The 17,179-nt window shown below is 36.9% G+C and overlaps 1 protein-coding gene across 1 annotated transcript in view; it reads left to right on the top strand.

Annotated features, from left to right (window-relative positions):
* Positions 1-17,179, top strand: part of LOC128653617 (protein argonaute-1) — a 275,726-nt gene that overhangs the window by 152,037 nt on the left and 106,510 nt on the right. Inside the window, exon 10 of the mRNA XM_053707008.1 lies at positions 5,457-5,579. Coding sequence (XP_053562983.1) covers positions 5,457-5,579 — 123 coding nt within the window. The remainder of the gene's footprint in view (positions 1-5,456; positions 5,580-17,179) is intronic.

Consider the following 17,179-nt stretch of genomic DNA (forward strand, 5'->3'; position numbering starts at 1 on the left):
GTCGGTCATTGATACCCTGATTCAAGCTAGAAAGCCTGTCACCAGGAAAATCTATCATAAGATTTGGTGCAAATATTTTTGTTGGTGTGAATCCATGGGTTACTCATGGAGTAAGATTAGGATTCCTAGAATATTGTCCTTTCTCCAAGAAGGATTGGAGAAGGGATTATCAGCTAGTTCCTTAAAAGGACAAATATCTGCCTTGTCTATTCTTTTACACAAACGTCTGGCAGATGTCCCAGACGTTCAAGCGTTTAGTCAGGCCTTGGTCAGGATCAAGCCTGTATTTAAACCTGTTGCTCCGCCATGGAGCCTAAACTTGGTTCTTAAAGTTCTTCAAGGGGTTCCGTTTGAACCTATGCATTCCATAGATATTAAAGGATTACTTTCTGTTATAATTTTTAAGCCAAACAACTAACATATTAAAGTTAATAAACATTAATTAAAACCTACTGACCTATATTTTATCCAAATCAAAGTTTCATAACGTTATAAAAGTTATATCTTTTTTTCCCCGATGATGTCACGTTATCCTGCCCACTATTTTCAGCACTGTGTGTTCAAAATACTTAAACCAATGAAATTGTGTTTAAAGCGCCATTTTGAAAACTAGGTATTGTAAACGGATTGGTACAGAGCAAAGGATACCCACGGAGTGGGTTTGGAAAACAATTAAATTTGCAGACAAGATTTCGGATATACGGTAGAGATATGTTAATGAAATGCTATTGATAAAAAGCGTATTTGGGGTAGTTAGTAACAGGCATAGAAAATATTTATTTACAGTGGCCCTTTAAGCTTCTATCTTGGAAAGTTTTGTTTTTAGTAGCTATCTCTTTGGCTCGAAGAGTTTCTGAGTTATTTGCTTTACAGTGTGACTCACCTTACCTTGTTTTCCATGCAGATAAGGTGGTTTTGCGTACCAAACCTGGGTTTCTTCCTAAGGTTGTTTCTAATAGGAATATCAATCAGGAGATTGTTGTTCCTTCTCTGTGTCCTAATCCTTCATCAAAGAAGGAACGTCTGTTGCACAATCTTGATGTGGTTCGTGCTTTAAAGTTCTACTTACAAGCAACTAAAGATTTCCGTCAAACATCTTCATTGTTTGTTGTTTATTCTGGTAAACAGAGAGGTCAAAAGGCTACGGCTACCTCTCTTTCCTTTTGGCTGAAAAGCATCATCCGTTTGGCTTATGAGACTGCTGGCCAGCAGCCTCCTGAAAGAATTACTGCTCATCCTACTAGAGCAGTGGCTTCCACATGGGCTTTTAAAAATGAGGCTTCTGTTGAACAGATTTGTAAGGCGGCAACTTGGTCTTCACTTTATACTTTTTCCAAATTTTACAAATTCGATACTTTTGCTTCTTCGGAGGCTATTTTTGGGAGAAAGGTTTTACAAGCAGTGGTGCCTTCCGTTTAGGGTACCTGTCTTGTCCCTCCCTTCATCCGTGTCCTAAAGCTTTGGTATTGGTATCCCACAAGTATGGATGAATCCGTGGACTCGATACATCTTACAAGAGAAAACAGAATTTATGCTTACCTGATAAATTTCTTTCTTTTGTGATGTAGTCCACGGCCCGTCCTGTCTATTTAAGACAGGTAGTATATTTTTATTTTAAAAAACTTCAGTCACCTCTGCACCCTATAGTTTCTCCTTTTTCTTCCTAGCCTTTGGTCGAATGACTGGGGGCGGCGGAGCTAAGGGAGAAGCTATATAGACAGCTCTGCTGTGGGTGCTCTCTTTGCCATTTCCTGTTAGGAAGGAGAATATCCCACAAGTATGGATGAATCCGTGGACTCGATACATCACAAGAGAAAGAAATTTATCAGGTAAGCATAAATTCTGTTTTTGCTTATTTTTAAATAACATTTTGCTGATTTTCAGACTCCTAACCCATCCCCAACGTTTTAGGAGTATACTGATGTATACCTACTAGAGCTTGCTCCTGTTTGTGTAAAGAGTCTCTTCATATGTAGGGAGAGGGGGTAGTGTCTGCTTTCACAAGGTGTCCCAGTCAACCTAATCAAAAATGCTAAACTGGGAGCTTCTAAGTAAGTTCTTAAAAGGTTTTAAACTGAATTTTTATATCAGTATCTGTGCATATTATTCTTTGTAGTAGTGTCTATTACATGCAGTTATATGAAACATGGTGTATACTGTCCCTTTAAATATTTACCTTGCTAGCATGTTATGGGAGCTGGGATAATATGCTGGGCTAAATGCTTTTTGTTAATGTGTTAAAATAGTGTAAAATAAAATGTGTTTTTTTTTTTAAAGGGACACTAAAATCAAAATTTAACTTGAGGGTTAAGCTAGAACATGCAGTTTTATGAAACTGTCCAGCTTGCTTCCATCATGAAATCTTGCACAGTTTATATATATATATATATATATATATATATATATATATATATATATATATATATATATATATATATATATATATATATATATATACAGACACACTTTCTGAGACACCAGCTCCTACTGAGCATGTGCACAAGTTCAGTGTATATGTATACTAGTCTGTGATTGGCTGATAGCTGTCACATGATACAGCGGACCAGCAAATGGGAAAAAATAAACTTCTCTGAAAATAATCTGCTTATTTGAAATTCAAAATGTGTTATAACATTGTCTCTTTATTATGCACTTGCTAATTATGCATACTGTATTCAATGGTCCTTAAAATAAATTCCGTCCTTTTACTATGTCTTTATCCTCTACAAAAGACATAAAAATTGCACTCCTTTAAAACATTTTGATCCAAATGACATTATGTCTGTAACTGGAGTAAAAGATCATATGCCTGCTTTTCATTTGCACACCAGCTGTATCCTCATCAGGAATGGCACAAGAGAAGCACTTTGACTATGTATGTAACCCTTTTGTAAGTATTGCTTTTCTGCATTATTAGCAGTTATTGTTTGCTGTGGGAGATATGTATTGAGACACTTACCACAACTATACATTGTAATGGTGGGAATACCCAGGAATGAAAAGATAGGTGAAGGAAGGCTCAATGAATTTAGAGGATGATCTCCCTTATCATAGATGCCCCTTGGCAACATAATGAGCGTCTATTAATGTAGCTCAGTTTACCATAATGATTTCATAAGATGCAGGCAAGGACTAACTGCAATGATACACTTGCAGTTTTCTCCCCAATGAACTGAAACAGCAACAGTTGACAAATTTCTGGCACTCGTGTAGACAGGGGTCTCTGCCAATCCCCCAACGTCCACAAAATGAAAATTATGTCCACAGCACCTCTGTAGTTAAAACATCAACTTTATTTTACCTATAGGCACATAAAAAAGGTCAAATATAGTTTAACTACAGAAGTGCCTGAGACCCTGTTTAATTGGCACTTCACCCAGCTAAAATTTAAGTCAATATTAAGCTAAAATAAGCAAATTGCACAAATTATTATTAACTCAATCTATATTAAATGATGCAATTAATTTGTGCTTTGGATAGCTTAAAGTGAAAGTAAAGTTAGTCCGTTTATAACGCATCAATATATTCTATTACATTGTACTACTAAGATCGCTAAGTTGAATTTTTCAATTTCTTTATTATTTCAAGTTTTATTAATTATTAAATTTCCTACCAGTACCATGCTAACTCCTCCCATCCTCTACTTCCTATCTTTCTGTGTGGTGACGTATAGAGCGGTCCCACCCGCTCTATACGTATCTTAAAAGCACGTTCACAAATAACATTTGTATTGCGCATGCGCGAATCGGCGCTTTCTCAGTCTACCGTGCGTGCGTTTATCTGTAAAACCGTGTTTCTTTCCGAACAAAGCGAGTGCGCATGCGCGAAACGGGAGCGCGCTCCTAATATAGTAAGGCCTGATAAATAGTTGCGCATGCCCAGAACTAGAAGTAGGCGGATGACGTGGTTCTTTCCAAATAAAGCGAGTGTGCATGCGCGAAACGGGACGCGCTCCTAATATAGTAATGCCTGAAAAATAGTTGCGCATGCCCAGAACTAGAAGTAGGCGGATGACGTGGTTTTGACGGCCGCCTAACGGCCAGATTTTCAATTGGGTATGCGAACAACGTGACCAGTAGAGAAAAAAATTATTAATTAACGGGTTGAATTAGGAGAGTAAAAGAAAATGATTAATTACGGCGATAACTTTTTACAGGTAAATTTAAAAAAAAAAAAACATGAATGAAAGTCATATTATTTTGGCACTAAGAATGTTATTTAACATTGCAAACCAGGTAAGTTTACTTGCACTTTAAGTAACATGTCTAAATGTTATAATATTGCACAGTATTACACTGCCCCCACCAAGCTACTTAATAATGTCACCTGGCCGGCAAATTTTCTGTGCACAACACTGACTTGTATCTGACTATTGGAGAAAGACCTACGAATTTCCAAAACTTATTTTGTCCACGGATTATTAAGTATCAATTTATCATTCAGAAAGTGTATAGTAAGCATTTAATCCATTATAGTTTCTAATGTATTATTGAAAATGTTGACATTTAATGTCTCTTAATATTATATACCATACTTTATTTTTTTTTATTTTATTCTTTTTTTGGCACAAGAGCTCTTAATGCATCTAAAATGAATGTGTTTATGGTAAAGGTTCTGTGTTTCTGGAAGGGTTAAAAGAAGCTGGCATCTTGTCTGCTCCCATATTGCTGCAGGCAGCTTGATCTGTAGCAGATGTAGTGTCTACAGTATACCTGGGCATGCTATTAGCTAGTGCTCACACCCCTCTGTCAGCATCCCACCTGCTGTGTGTGCGCAGAGGGGAAGGAGGAGAGAGACAGCATTTAGTAGCACCGTTGCAGAAGGAATGGTAGAAAAATCCGTATGTGAAAAAGGAAACTAACAATGCTCACCCTTTAAAATCCTCCATTTAATTTGTTTTTTTTGGCTTTTATAATTATTTTTCTTGTTTCTCAGTCAGTTACATCTCTCTCTCTCTCTCTCTCTCTCTCTCTCTCTCTCGCTCTCTCTCTCTAGCTCTCTTTATTGTTTTCTGATTTTGTTTTCTCTTTTATGATTCATTTTGCTTTTTCTTTATATGTTTGACATATCATAATCTTTATTTATCTTTTAGTTCCATTTCTTTGTCTCGTTTCCATCTTTTTCTTATTAAAGTCTAACATTTTTTTTTATTTTTATGAAAATTTCATTTTTCTTGTATTGCTTATTATTCCCTTGATTTATTTTTCCATACTAACATTTTTCATATGGTATAGTATCTTTCTGCTCATACAGTATATTATGTATCTTTCTTTGTGCCATATATCCCATTTGTTTGTATAGTCTCTATTCTGTCTTTTTTTTTACCTCTGGGATATTCAGCATAAATTCCTGAACCTCTAAGTATCTTTTTAGTTTGACCTAATGGACCCTTATCCCTTTTTTTCTGTATTGAGTACATTTATGATATTATTCTATCTTTCTTTGACTCTGCTCAGATGAAGAATGCCAGTTACAACCTGGACCCCTACATACAGGAGTTTGGAATCAAGGTGAAGGATGACATGACAGAAGTTACAGGACGTGTCCTCCCAGCACCCATCTTGCAATATGGCGGCCGAGTAAGTCTCCCCCCCACCCCAATACTTAACTTCTAAAAAGTTTATATATATATATATATATATATATAAACATAGAACAGGCTAACAATTTTATTGAGCTGCTTGTTCATTCCTGTGAGTGCATTTCTCTCTGTGTATTTAGTCTCCCTATGGGAAAAAGGGGCAACCAGACGTGGACTCCTTGCTCAGTGTGCTTAGAGGAATATGGCTACACCTCACTGACGAGGCCCAATGAAGGCCGAAATGATTGTCTGGGGTTGCTGTGTTCCTTGTTCAGAGAGGAATTGCCTGGTATTTCGGTGCTGGACTGACCGTAATAGGCGGGATCAGACTGATATACTACAGGAAAGTTCTACTCTGTGAAAAGCAATAGTGGGCTAAAAGAAGTTGCACCCAGGTGGTAAATCGCCATAGAACAGGCTAACAATGGTATTGAGCTTGTTGTTCGTTCCTGTGAGTGCATTTCTGTGTGTGTGTGTGTGTGTATATATATATATATATATATATATATATACATACACAAGTCCTTTACCCAGCACTCTCGTTTTGTTGTTGAATTGTCTAGATGCGGTGCATAAATACACATATAAACCAAAAATAGAAGACCGCACTCGTAGGTCTTTAAACATAGACCTCAGTGACTTTTATTTGTCAGTAACGTTTCAGGGTTTCCCCCTTTATCAAACATCAAGAACATATACCACATACCTTACTTTATACCCCATCCCGATCAATATCATCCAGCTCTGCCCGGTGGGACTTCCGGTAGCGTCTCCTCGATGCAACCACGCATGCGCCGAGCAGCGCTATGGAAGCCTGTACGGGCCAACTGCAAAAATTCAAAACAGAAAAAGGAACCGTTACCAAGATGCGGCGTATTGCAAAAGTATACAAAACATAACATACTTGTACAGCTTACATAGTTATATAGCCTATATATGCAAAGACCTATTAGTCAATTTTCAATGTACTATACATTTTCATTTCAACATTTACCGCCATTAAACGATATTCACAAATAATGTCACATATTTTTCTAAATTCATAAGCTTAAATATAACTATCAGATTAAACTACAGGATATGCCACTACTATATTCCAGATCAGTCTCAACTACTACATAAGAATGTACTATTCTTTGCTCACTGTTAAATTCTAAGAGATCATGGTACAGAAACAATATGAATAAACATTCTGAAAAAACATTGTTGAAAACATTATAGAGACATTTATAGAAAACACTGTAGGTCAAAATGTGTGTTTAAGCCCTTTTGGCATCAAAGTGTCCAAAGTATGGATCCACCTGGACTCTTTTCGTAGCAGAAGTTTACCTCTGTCCCCTCCCCTACCCAAAGGGGGTACATGATCAATTATGACATATTTTAAATCCTTGACTGTGTGTTTGGCGAATTGTCTTGCAACTGGCTGTTCCAAATCACCTTTTTCAATAGCAGCCCGAATGGCTGCCCTGTGATTCGCCATTCTGGTCCACAAATCATTGGTCGTTTTGCCAACATAGAATCTGCCACAAATACAATGCAGCAGATAAACCACAAAATTGGTTGTGCACGTAACACGATATTTGATTTTAAATTTTTTGTTAGTCCAAGGATGAGTGAACTCAGTACATTGTATTAGTGCAATACAGGTTGTGCACCCTAGGCACTTGAAGCATCCTGTTTTTTTCTTTTGTTGTAACCAGGTAGTATTTGTGTATGCTTGCGTCAGATCAGGCCTCATGAGTACATCCCGTAGTGATTTGCCTCTGCAATGACTTATCCTTGGAGCTGTAGTATCCACTAAGGGTAATCCCTTATCGCTTGAAATTATGTGCCAATGTTGGTCTAGTATCTTTCTATACGATTTCTTATCCAGGCTGTATTCAGTAACATAAGTCAGCCTGTTCGTGCTGGGTCCTTCCTTTTGATGATCCCTCTTAGTCAGGACTTGTTGTTGTGACATTCTGCAAGCACTTTGGTATGCTTCATCAATGACTTTTGTCATAATGTCTTTCTTGGAACTTCTGATGCATCGTTTTCAGTTGTTTTAACTTACCCTCCTTTGTAGAGTTATTCCTCACTACTCTGCAGAATTGTGAAATAGGTAACGCTTTTTTGGTACCCGAAGGTGCACAAAGACCCAGTCCATCCACCTGGCAGGCCCATCGTATCAGCCAGGGGTTCGATACTACAAACAATTGCAACTTATTTGGACAAGGTACTCCAACCTATGGTACAAGGTATACCATCATATCTTAAGGATTCTATTGAGCTTATCAAATTGCTACAACAGGTTGAAGACATTAAAGAGACGGATATACTGGTCACCTTAGACGTGACCAGTTTACATACCGTGATTCCCCATACTGAGGGAATACGGGCGGTACACAAAGAACTGTCTCGGCATCCTTATATTGGTCCTCCTAGTGAAGCCTTACTACATCTATTGGAATTCTGTTTAAGAATGAATTACTTCAAGTTTGAAAATCATTACTATCTACAAACAGCGGGAACAGCAATGGGGTCGAATGTGGCCCCATCATATGCTAATATCTTCTTAGGGGTATTTGAAAGAGAGCATACCATACTATTTGGAGATCCACGCATAATCCTCTTCAGGAGTTATATTGATGACTTGATTGTAATCTGGCGTGGTCCACAAGAAGGATTGAATGAATGGTTTTTCAAACTAAATGAGGCTTGCACTGAGTTAAAATTCAAGATGACCTGTAATCGTGATACTATCGATTTTCTGGATTTACGAATAAGCAAACACGAAGGAAGACTGAATACAGCACTTTTTTCTAAACCAACTGACCGTAATTCCATGTTATTATATACCAGCTGTCATCCAGCGGGTACCAAAAAAGCGTTACCTATTTCACAATTCTGCAGAGTAGTGAGGAATAACTCTACAGAGGAGGGTAAATTAAAACAACTGAAAAAGATGCATCAGAAGTTCCAAGAAAGACATTTATGACAAAAAAGTAATTGATGAAGCATACCAAAGTGCTTGCAGAATGTCACAACAACAAGTCCTGACTAAGAGGGATCATCAAAAGGAAGGGCCCAGCACGAACAGGCTGACTTATGTTATTGAATACAGCCCGGATAAGAAATCGTATAGAAAGATACTAGAGCAACATTGGCACATAATTTCAAGCGATAAGGGATTACCCTTAGTGGATACTACAGCGCCAAGAATAAATTATCGCAGAGGCAAATCACTACGGGATGTACTCATGAGGCCTGATCTGACGCAAGCATACACAAATACTACCTGGCTACAACAAAAGAAAAAAAACAGGATGCTTCAAGTGCCTAGGGCGCACAACCTGTAGTGCACTAATACAATGTACTGATTTCGCTCATCCTTGGACTAACAAAAAATTTAAAGGGACAGTCTAGGCCAAAATAAACTTTCATGATTCAGATAGCGCATGTAATTTTAAACAATTTTCCAATTAACTTTTATCACAAAATTTGCTTTGTTCTCTTGGGATTCTTAGTTGAAAGCTTAACTTAGGAGGTTCATATGCTAATTTCATAGACCTTGAAGGCCACCTCTTTTCAGAATGCATTTTAACAGTTTTTCACCACTAGAGGGTGTTAGTTCATGTGTTTCATATAGATAACACTGTGCTCGTGCACGTGAAGTTATCTGGGAGCAGGCACTGATTGGTTAAACTGCAAGTCTGTCAAAAGAACTGAAATAAAGGGGCAGTTTGCAGAGTCTTTGATACAAGATAATCACAGAGGTTAAAAGTATATAAATATAACTGTGTTGGTTATGCAAAACTGGGGAATGGGTAATAAAGGGATTATCTATCTTTTAAAACAATAAAAATTCTGGTGTAGACTGTCCCTTTAAAATCAAATATTGTGTTACGTGCACGACCAATTTTGTGGCTTATCTGCTGCATTGTATTTGTGGCAGATTCTATGTTGGCAAAACGACCGATGATTTGTGGACCAGAATGGCGAAACACAGGGCAGCCATTCGGGCTGCTATTGAAAAAGGTGATTCGGAACAGCCAGTTGCAAGACATTTCGCCAAACATAAACACACAGTCAAGGATTTAAAATATGTCATAATTGATCATGTACCTCCTTTGGGTAGGGGAGGGGACAAAGGTAAACTTCTGCTACGAAAAGAGTCCAGGTGGAGCCATACTTTGGACACTTTGATGCCAAAGGGCTTAAACACACATTTTGACCTACAGTGTTTTCTATAAATGTCTCTATAATGTTTTCAACAATGTTTTTTCAGAATGTTTATTCATATTGTTTCTGTACCATGATCTCTTAGAATTTAACAGTGAGCAAAGAATAGTACATTCTTATGTAGTAGTTGAGACTGATCTGGAATATAGTAGTGGCATATCCTGTAGTTTAATCTGATAGTTATATTTAAGCTTATGAATTTAGCAAAATATGTGACATTATTTGTGAATATCGTTTAATGGCGGTAAATGTTGAAATGAAAATGTATAGTACATTGAAAATTGACTAATAGGCCTTTGCATATATAGGCTATATAACTATGTAAGCTGTACAAGTATGTTCTGTTTTTTGTATACTTTTGCTATACGCCGTATCTTGGTAACGGTTCCTTTTTCTGTTTTGAATTTTTGCAGTTGGCCCGTACAGGCTTCCATAGCGCTGCTCGGCGCATGCGTGGTTGCATCGAGGAGACGCTACCGGAAGTCCCACCTGGATGATATTGATTGGGATGGGGTATAAAGTAAGGTATGTGGTATATGTTCTTGATGTTTGATAAAGGGGGAAACTCTGAAACGTTACTGAAAAAAGTCACTGAGGTGTATGTTTAAAGACCTACGAGTGCGGTCTTCTATTTTTGGTTTATTTATATATATATATATATATATATATATATATTGTGCAATTTAAATAAAGAAAAGAGAGAATAATGACTAGGGATTTCAGCACTCTATACCTATGCTCTTCTGGGCCCCAGACGGAAGCGTGCACCCACCACACAGTGATCAAGAGAATGCAGACAGACTTGCCATCGGACACAGAAACATTTATTCCCAACAAAGTTTCAGTATAACACAACGTAATGCATCACTCAGATACACGATAGCATAATATTTCAAATACATATATATACACAAGTCAGGGTGATCAATCCTTTCTTGTAGCAAAGATAGAAACAAAGAACGTTATCTGTAAAAAATCGTGTCATATTATTATTATTATTGCATTTGACTTGCATATGCATGTATAGGCATAGCTTATCCATGAGGTAAAAGCGTCCTCTTTGGATTAATGCCGTAATAAATATGGCATCACACAGTAAAAGACAGTTACAATAACAACTGCAGTCTTAATATACAAAAATTTGCAACATTTCCCGAGGTAAAAGCGTCCTCTAATATTTAAGCTGCAAAATTGTATCATTGCTTACAAACTGTGCACAAACATGCAAGCATTTTCTCATTTATGCTGTGATAGATTTACATTTACTGAGGTAAAAACGTCCTCCTTTCAAGTTTACCACTTAGGGATAAGTTAAGCTTTGTTTGTGAAATTACATCACCATCTTTGTCATGCTTTATCGTGAAAGAGATTTCTATAGCATCAAAACGAAGTGTCCTGATCTTTGAGGCAAAGGCCTGTTCAGCACAGCGTGTTCCATCCTATTGTATGCACATATTTCCAAACATGCAATCAGCATTTATAAGACAGTACCTTAGTTGAGCCGTATCTTCCAGTGTGTTACCTGTGCACCTAGGTGAACAACCGCTACGGCTTGAAGAAATGCTTTATCCAAACCGAATTTGTTTCTCGGTCAATACCGGATCAGAGTGTCATCAATCCCTCTTGGTTTGTGCTTCATTCAGGAAAGGAACCTCCATTCAGCTGCCACAGGTGTGCTCTGTTTACTTGCATAGCCTTAGCATAGTCGACGTACGTTTTGCCCCACAATGCCTTGCGATTATTCGGGGCCTCGTCAGGACTAATTTGCACAGGTATTCTCGCCTCCCTTATCAAGGGTAAAATTTGCATAGAGGGTGTAACTTAGTAGTAACAAACCGCTACTTCAAATTTGAATCTCTATACCTGCATCTAAGGATTTTGAACATAAAAAACACATAGTTTTACATAGTCAAATCACAGTACTGAACTGCATTCTCCCAATTGCAATTTTTTCCACCCATGTCGAATGAACAAAGTGGCTCAAATATCTTACTAAATGTCAAAGAGATCCTCTTATTGTATATCTTTTTTAAGTGATACAAATAGCTCAAAACTACATTTCAGAATTTTTACAAATAAACTTTTTAATTTAGAAAAGAGGCATACTCTATTACTTCATTTAACCCTTGTGGGGACAATGTTTGAAGAACATATATCCACCTAGATTCTTTTCTTAGCAGGCAATAATCTTCATCACCACCTCTACCGCTTTGTATTCCCCTATCAATTCCAATAAATTTTAGGAAAGCTGGATTTTTTTGATGGTATTGGGCAAAGTGTCTCGCTACACTAGTGTCCCTGCCATATAATATATCATCCCTATGTTCCTGGACTCTTTCTTTGAAAAGTCTTTTAGTTTTTCCTATATAGAAATACGGACAGGAACAGTGTAGTAAATAAACTACACCAACAGAATTGCAATTTGCAAACACCTTTATATTATAGACTTTGCTATTATTGCTTGAGAAGGTTTTACTTTTCAGCATATAAGGGCAGTACACACAGTGTCCACAAGGATAACTCCCCTTTACTTCTTGCCTTAACCCTAACCAATCTAAGGCTGGTGATCTAACAAATTTACTTTGTACCAGTTTATCTTTCAAACATGGTGCTCTTTTTGCAGTTAGTAATGGGTAATTTCCCACTTTATATTTAATTTTTTCATCCAAAGTGAGAATGTGCCAATGTTTGGATAGTATTTCTCTTATCTTTGGCAATTGTATGTAGTTATAAATCTAGTTAGATCATTAGTTATTTGGGGTCTAGATTGGTAGAGCAAGGTGTCTCTATTCTTTTTTCTAACTTTATTCAGTGATGACTGAATATTTTTCCTAGAGTATCCACGATTCATAAATCTCTGTTGCATTAACTCTGCATGATATTCAAATTTAGTACTTGAAGAACAATTTCTTTTAAGACGCAAGAATTGGCTATATGGGACACTTCTTTTCAGATGATGTGGGTGACAACTAGATGCCTCTAATATACTATTTGTGGCTATGCTCTTTCTATAATTTTCAGTCACTATCGATGTACCTTCTTTCCTAATCATTATATCTAAGAAGGCTAGTTCCTTTGGATCATACACTAATGTTAGCAAGATGTTGCGATTGTTTATGTTTAAATTATTTACAAACTCTTTCAGAATTTCAATGGGACCTTTAAATAAAATCAAAATATCGTCCACATATCTCAACCAAAGTGAGACATGCGATTCGAAAATATGATTATATTTTTCATAAACATCAAAAAGTTCCCATGCCCCAAGATGAAGACATGCATAAGTGGGGGCACATACTGCCCCCATGGCTGTGCCCCTACATTGCTTATACAATGCTTTATCGAATTGGAAGCCATTATTCTCCAAAACAAATCTCAACAGATCTAAAACTAAATGTGTATGTTTGTCAAAGGATTGTCCCCTTGATTTTAAGAAGTGTTTACATGCCTCCATTCCTGTTTCATGCGGAATGGAGGAATATAAGCCTTCTACATCCAGTGACACTAAAATAGTGTCATTGTCAACTGTGATACCATCCAACTTTTTCAACAAATCAGAAGTATCCTTTGCATAAGAAGGAAGTGAAAATTCTGAAATGTAGTTTTGAGCTATTTGTATCGCTTAAAAAAGATATACAATAAGAGGATCTCTTTGACATTTAGTAAGATATTTGAGCCACTTTGTTCATTCGACATGGGTGGAAAAAATTGCAATTGGGAGAATGCAGTTCAGTACTGTGATTTGACTATGTAAAACTATGTGTTTTTTATGTTCAAAATCCTTAGATGCAGTTATAGAGATTCAAATTAGAAGTAGCGGTTTGTTACTACTAAGTTACACCCTCTATGCAAATTTTACCCTTGATAAGGGAGGCGAGAATACCTGTGCAAATTAGTCCTGACGAGGCCCCGAATAATCGCAAGGCATTGTGGGGCGAAACGTACGTTGACTATGCTAAGGCTATGCAAGTAAACAGAGCACACCTGTGGCAGCTGAATGGAGGTTCCTTTCCTGAATGAAGCACAAACCAAGAGGGAGTGATGACACTCTGATCCGGTATTGACCGAGAAACAAATTCGGTTTGGATAAAGCATTTCTTCAAGCCGTAGCGGTTGTTCACCTAGGTGTACAGGTAACACGCTGGAAGATACGGCTCAACTAAGGTACTGTCTTATAAATGCTGATTGCATGTTTGGAAATATGTGCATACAATAGGATGGAACACGCTGTGCTGAACAGGCCTTTGCCTCATAGATCAGGACACTTCGTTTTGATGCTATAGAAATCTCTTTCACGATAAAGCATGACAAAGATGGTGATGTAATTTCACAAACAAAGCTTAACTTATCCCTAAGTGGTAAACTTGAAAGGAGGACGTTTTTACCTCAGTAAATGTAAATCTATCACAGCATAAATGAGAAAATGCTTGCATGTTTGTGCACAGTTTGTAAGCAATGATACAATTTTGCAGCTTAAATATTAGAGGACGCTTTTACCTCGGGAAATGTTGCAAATTTTTGTATATTAAGACTGCAGTTGTTATTGTAACTGTCTTTTACTGTGTGATGCCATATTTATTACGGCATTAATCCAAAGAGGACGCTTTTACCTCATGGATAAGCTATGCCTATACATGCATATGCAAGTCAAATGCAATAATAATAATAATATGACACGATTTTTTACAGATAACGTTCTTTGTTTCTATCTTTGCTACAAGAAAGGATTGATCACCCTGACTTGTGTATATATATGTATTTGAAATATTATGCTATCGTGTATCTGAGTGATGCATTACGTTGTGTTATACTGAAACTTTGTTGTGAATAAATGTTTCTGTGTCTGATGGCAAGTCTGTCTGCATTCTCTTGATCACTGTGTGGTGGGTGCACGCTTCCGTCTGGGGCCCAGAAGAGCATAGGTATAGAGTGCTGAAATCCCTAGTCATTATTCTCTCTTTTCTTTATTTAAATTGCACAATACTGAATAATAGGGTCTGCACCACTGTTTTGGTATTTAAAGGTATACCTTATGGTCCTTTTGATAGTGGTAACTATGTGGCTGGAAATTGCTAAGTTACATAATATATTAATACTTTCCCTATATTTTTCTATCGTTTATATACTATTTATACCTGAGCAAGTAGGAGGATTCCCCAAGTTCTCAGTTCGAGGGATAGAGTGTTAAGTTGCTCTTTTGTGTGCTGGATGGGACTGTGCGCTAGCTGCACGGTGTGTTTTTTGCGATGGCTTTCACCCTGTCGGATGAACAGTGGGAAGCTGAACTCAAGGAGTCTCTCTCTAGCAGTAATTTAGAGGCCAATCAATCTGAAATTAATTTTTTTCAAGCTTTTAAAAAATATAAAAATTCTGTAGCAAGACAGGTAAAACTAAGAGCAGAAAACTCTAGCTTAAATAATTATGTTGCAACAAAAATTGTACCTAGGGGCTTAAGATTGTTTTTAGATCCGGGCTTCAATGCTAGAGAGGAATAGGGTGGGGAAGATTTCATTACAGAATGGAATGAAAAACTTTCAACCTGTGCCCTTGTTTTAATTGAAATGCTTATTAAACGCAATGTCAAAAGATTAGACAAAGTTAAGGAGGAAGTTGAAGTATCTTTACAAATTGTAAATAAGTTTGAGAGTGATACAAACTTTAATAATTTAAATGAAGAAACGAAAAATTATATATCAAGACTGCAAGCAGATATCAAATCTAGAAAATGTAGAAAATTGTATAGAGACCAAGATGACTATAAAAAGAAAAAGGTGTATATATATATATATATATATATATATATATAAATTTGATAAAGCCTCATACGATTCAGGCACAGATGCATCTGACTTAGAAAATGATTCAGATAGGTTATAAAAAACGATGGAATGTCCCCTGGGGTCTTAAACGCAAGAGGACAAAACGAAGAGGGAGGAAGAGGAAGGGACGTGAATTTGGATCCACAAGAAAAGAGATATACCCTGAGAGAGCAGAGAGGGAGGGGCAAATATGGGAGACAGAATATGAGAGGCAGGAGACCACGCAGACGGTCATTCAGAAATTACTAGATAAGGGCCCTCACACGGATGAATTACAGATAGTGAATTTATCCTCTTTCAGATTAAATTTATCTCATATTAGTGTTCTTAAAAAAGGTCTGAGTTACTGTCCTACCAATAAATTAAATAAGTTTGAAGTATCAAAAGGCTTACATCTTTTTGCTAGAAAGATAGTACTTTCTCAAATAATGCATAGAGAGAAAGAGCATATAACTGATGAAACCACTATTAGAAATTTACAATCTCTATTGGTGGGAGATTTGGACACAGAACAAAATGAAGTTAAATTGCAAACAAAATTTAAACCGAACTCCACATTTATGCCTGCATTTGCACAAATACCTGCAGTTTCTGTTTTTGTAAAAGCAGTAGAAAAGGACTTAGATGGTCTGAGAGAGGAATATATGCCTAATGATAATCTTAACTCCAGTGAGAGGAGAGCCCTAAGTGAATTAATGAATGCAAAGAACCTTGTCATAAAGCCGGCGGATAAGGGTGGAAATTTGGTATTACTGGAAGAGTCATTCTATCTAAATGAAGTAAAAAGTCAACTCAATGATAAAAATCAATATATTAAATTCTTTATCAATCCTCTATCTTCTATGCAAAAGGAGTTACATAAAATTCTAAAATTAGCTCTTGGGGAAGGTATTATTTCATCAAAAAAATACCAGTATCTGTTTCGGAAATATCCAGTAATGCCAACTTTCTATATCATCCCAAAATGACATAAAAATGTCTCCCATCCGCCTGGACGCCCGATTGTCTCGGGTATTGGAAGTATTAGTGAAAACATTGGAAACTATGTGGATCACTTTCTTCGTCCCTTTCTCTTATCACTTCCTTCTTATGTAAAGGATACTTCTGATTTGTTGAAAAAGTTGGATGGTATCACAGTTGACAATGACTCTATTTTAGTGTCACTGGATGTAGAAGGCTTATATTCCTCCATTGCACATGAAACAGGAATGGAGGCATGTAAACACTTCTTAAAATCAAGGGGACAATCTTTTGACAAACATACACATTTAGTTTTAGATCTGTTGAGATTTGTTTTGGAGAATGTCTTCCAATTCGATAAAGCATTGTATAAGCAATGTAGGGGCACAGCCATGGGGGCAGTATGTGCCCCCACTTATGCATGTCTTCATCTTGGTGCATGGGAACTTTTTGATGTTTATGAAAAATATAATCATATTTTCGAATCGCATGTCTCACTTTGGTTGAGATATGTGGACGATATATTTTTATTTTATTTAAAGGTCCCATTGAAATTCTGAAAGAGTTTGTAAATAATTTAAATATAAACAATCGCAAC

The sequence above is a fragment of the Bombina bombina genome, chromosome 3 (assembly GCF_027579735.1).
Source record: "Bombina bombina isolate aBomBom1 chromosome 3, aBomBom1.pri, whole genome shotgun sequence".
NCBI lineage: Eukaryota > Metazoa > Chordata > Amphibia > Anura > Bombinatoridae > Bombina > Bombina bombina.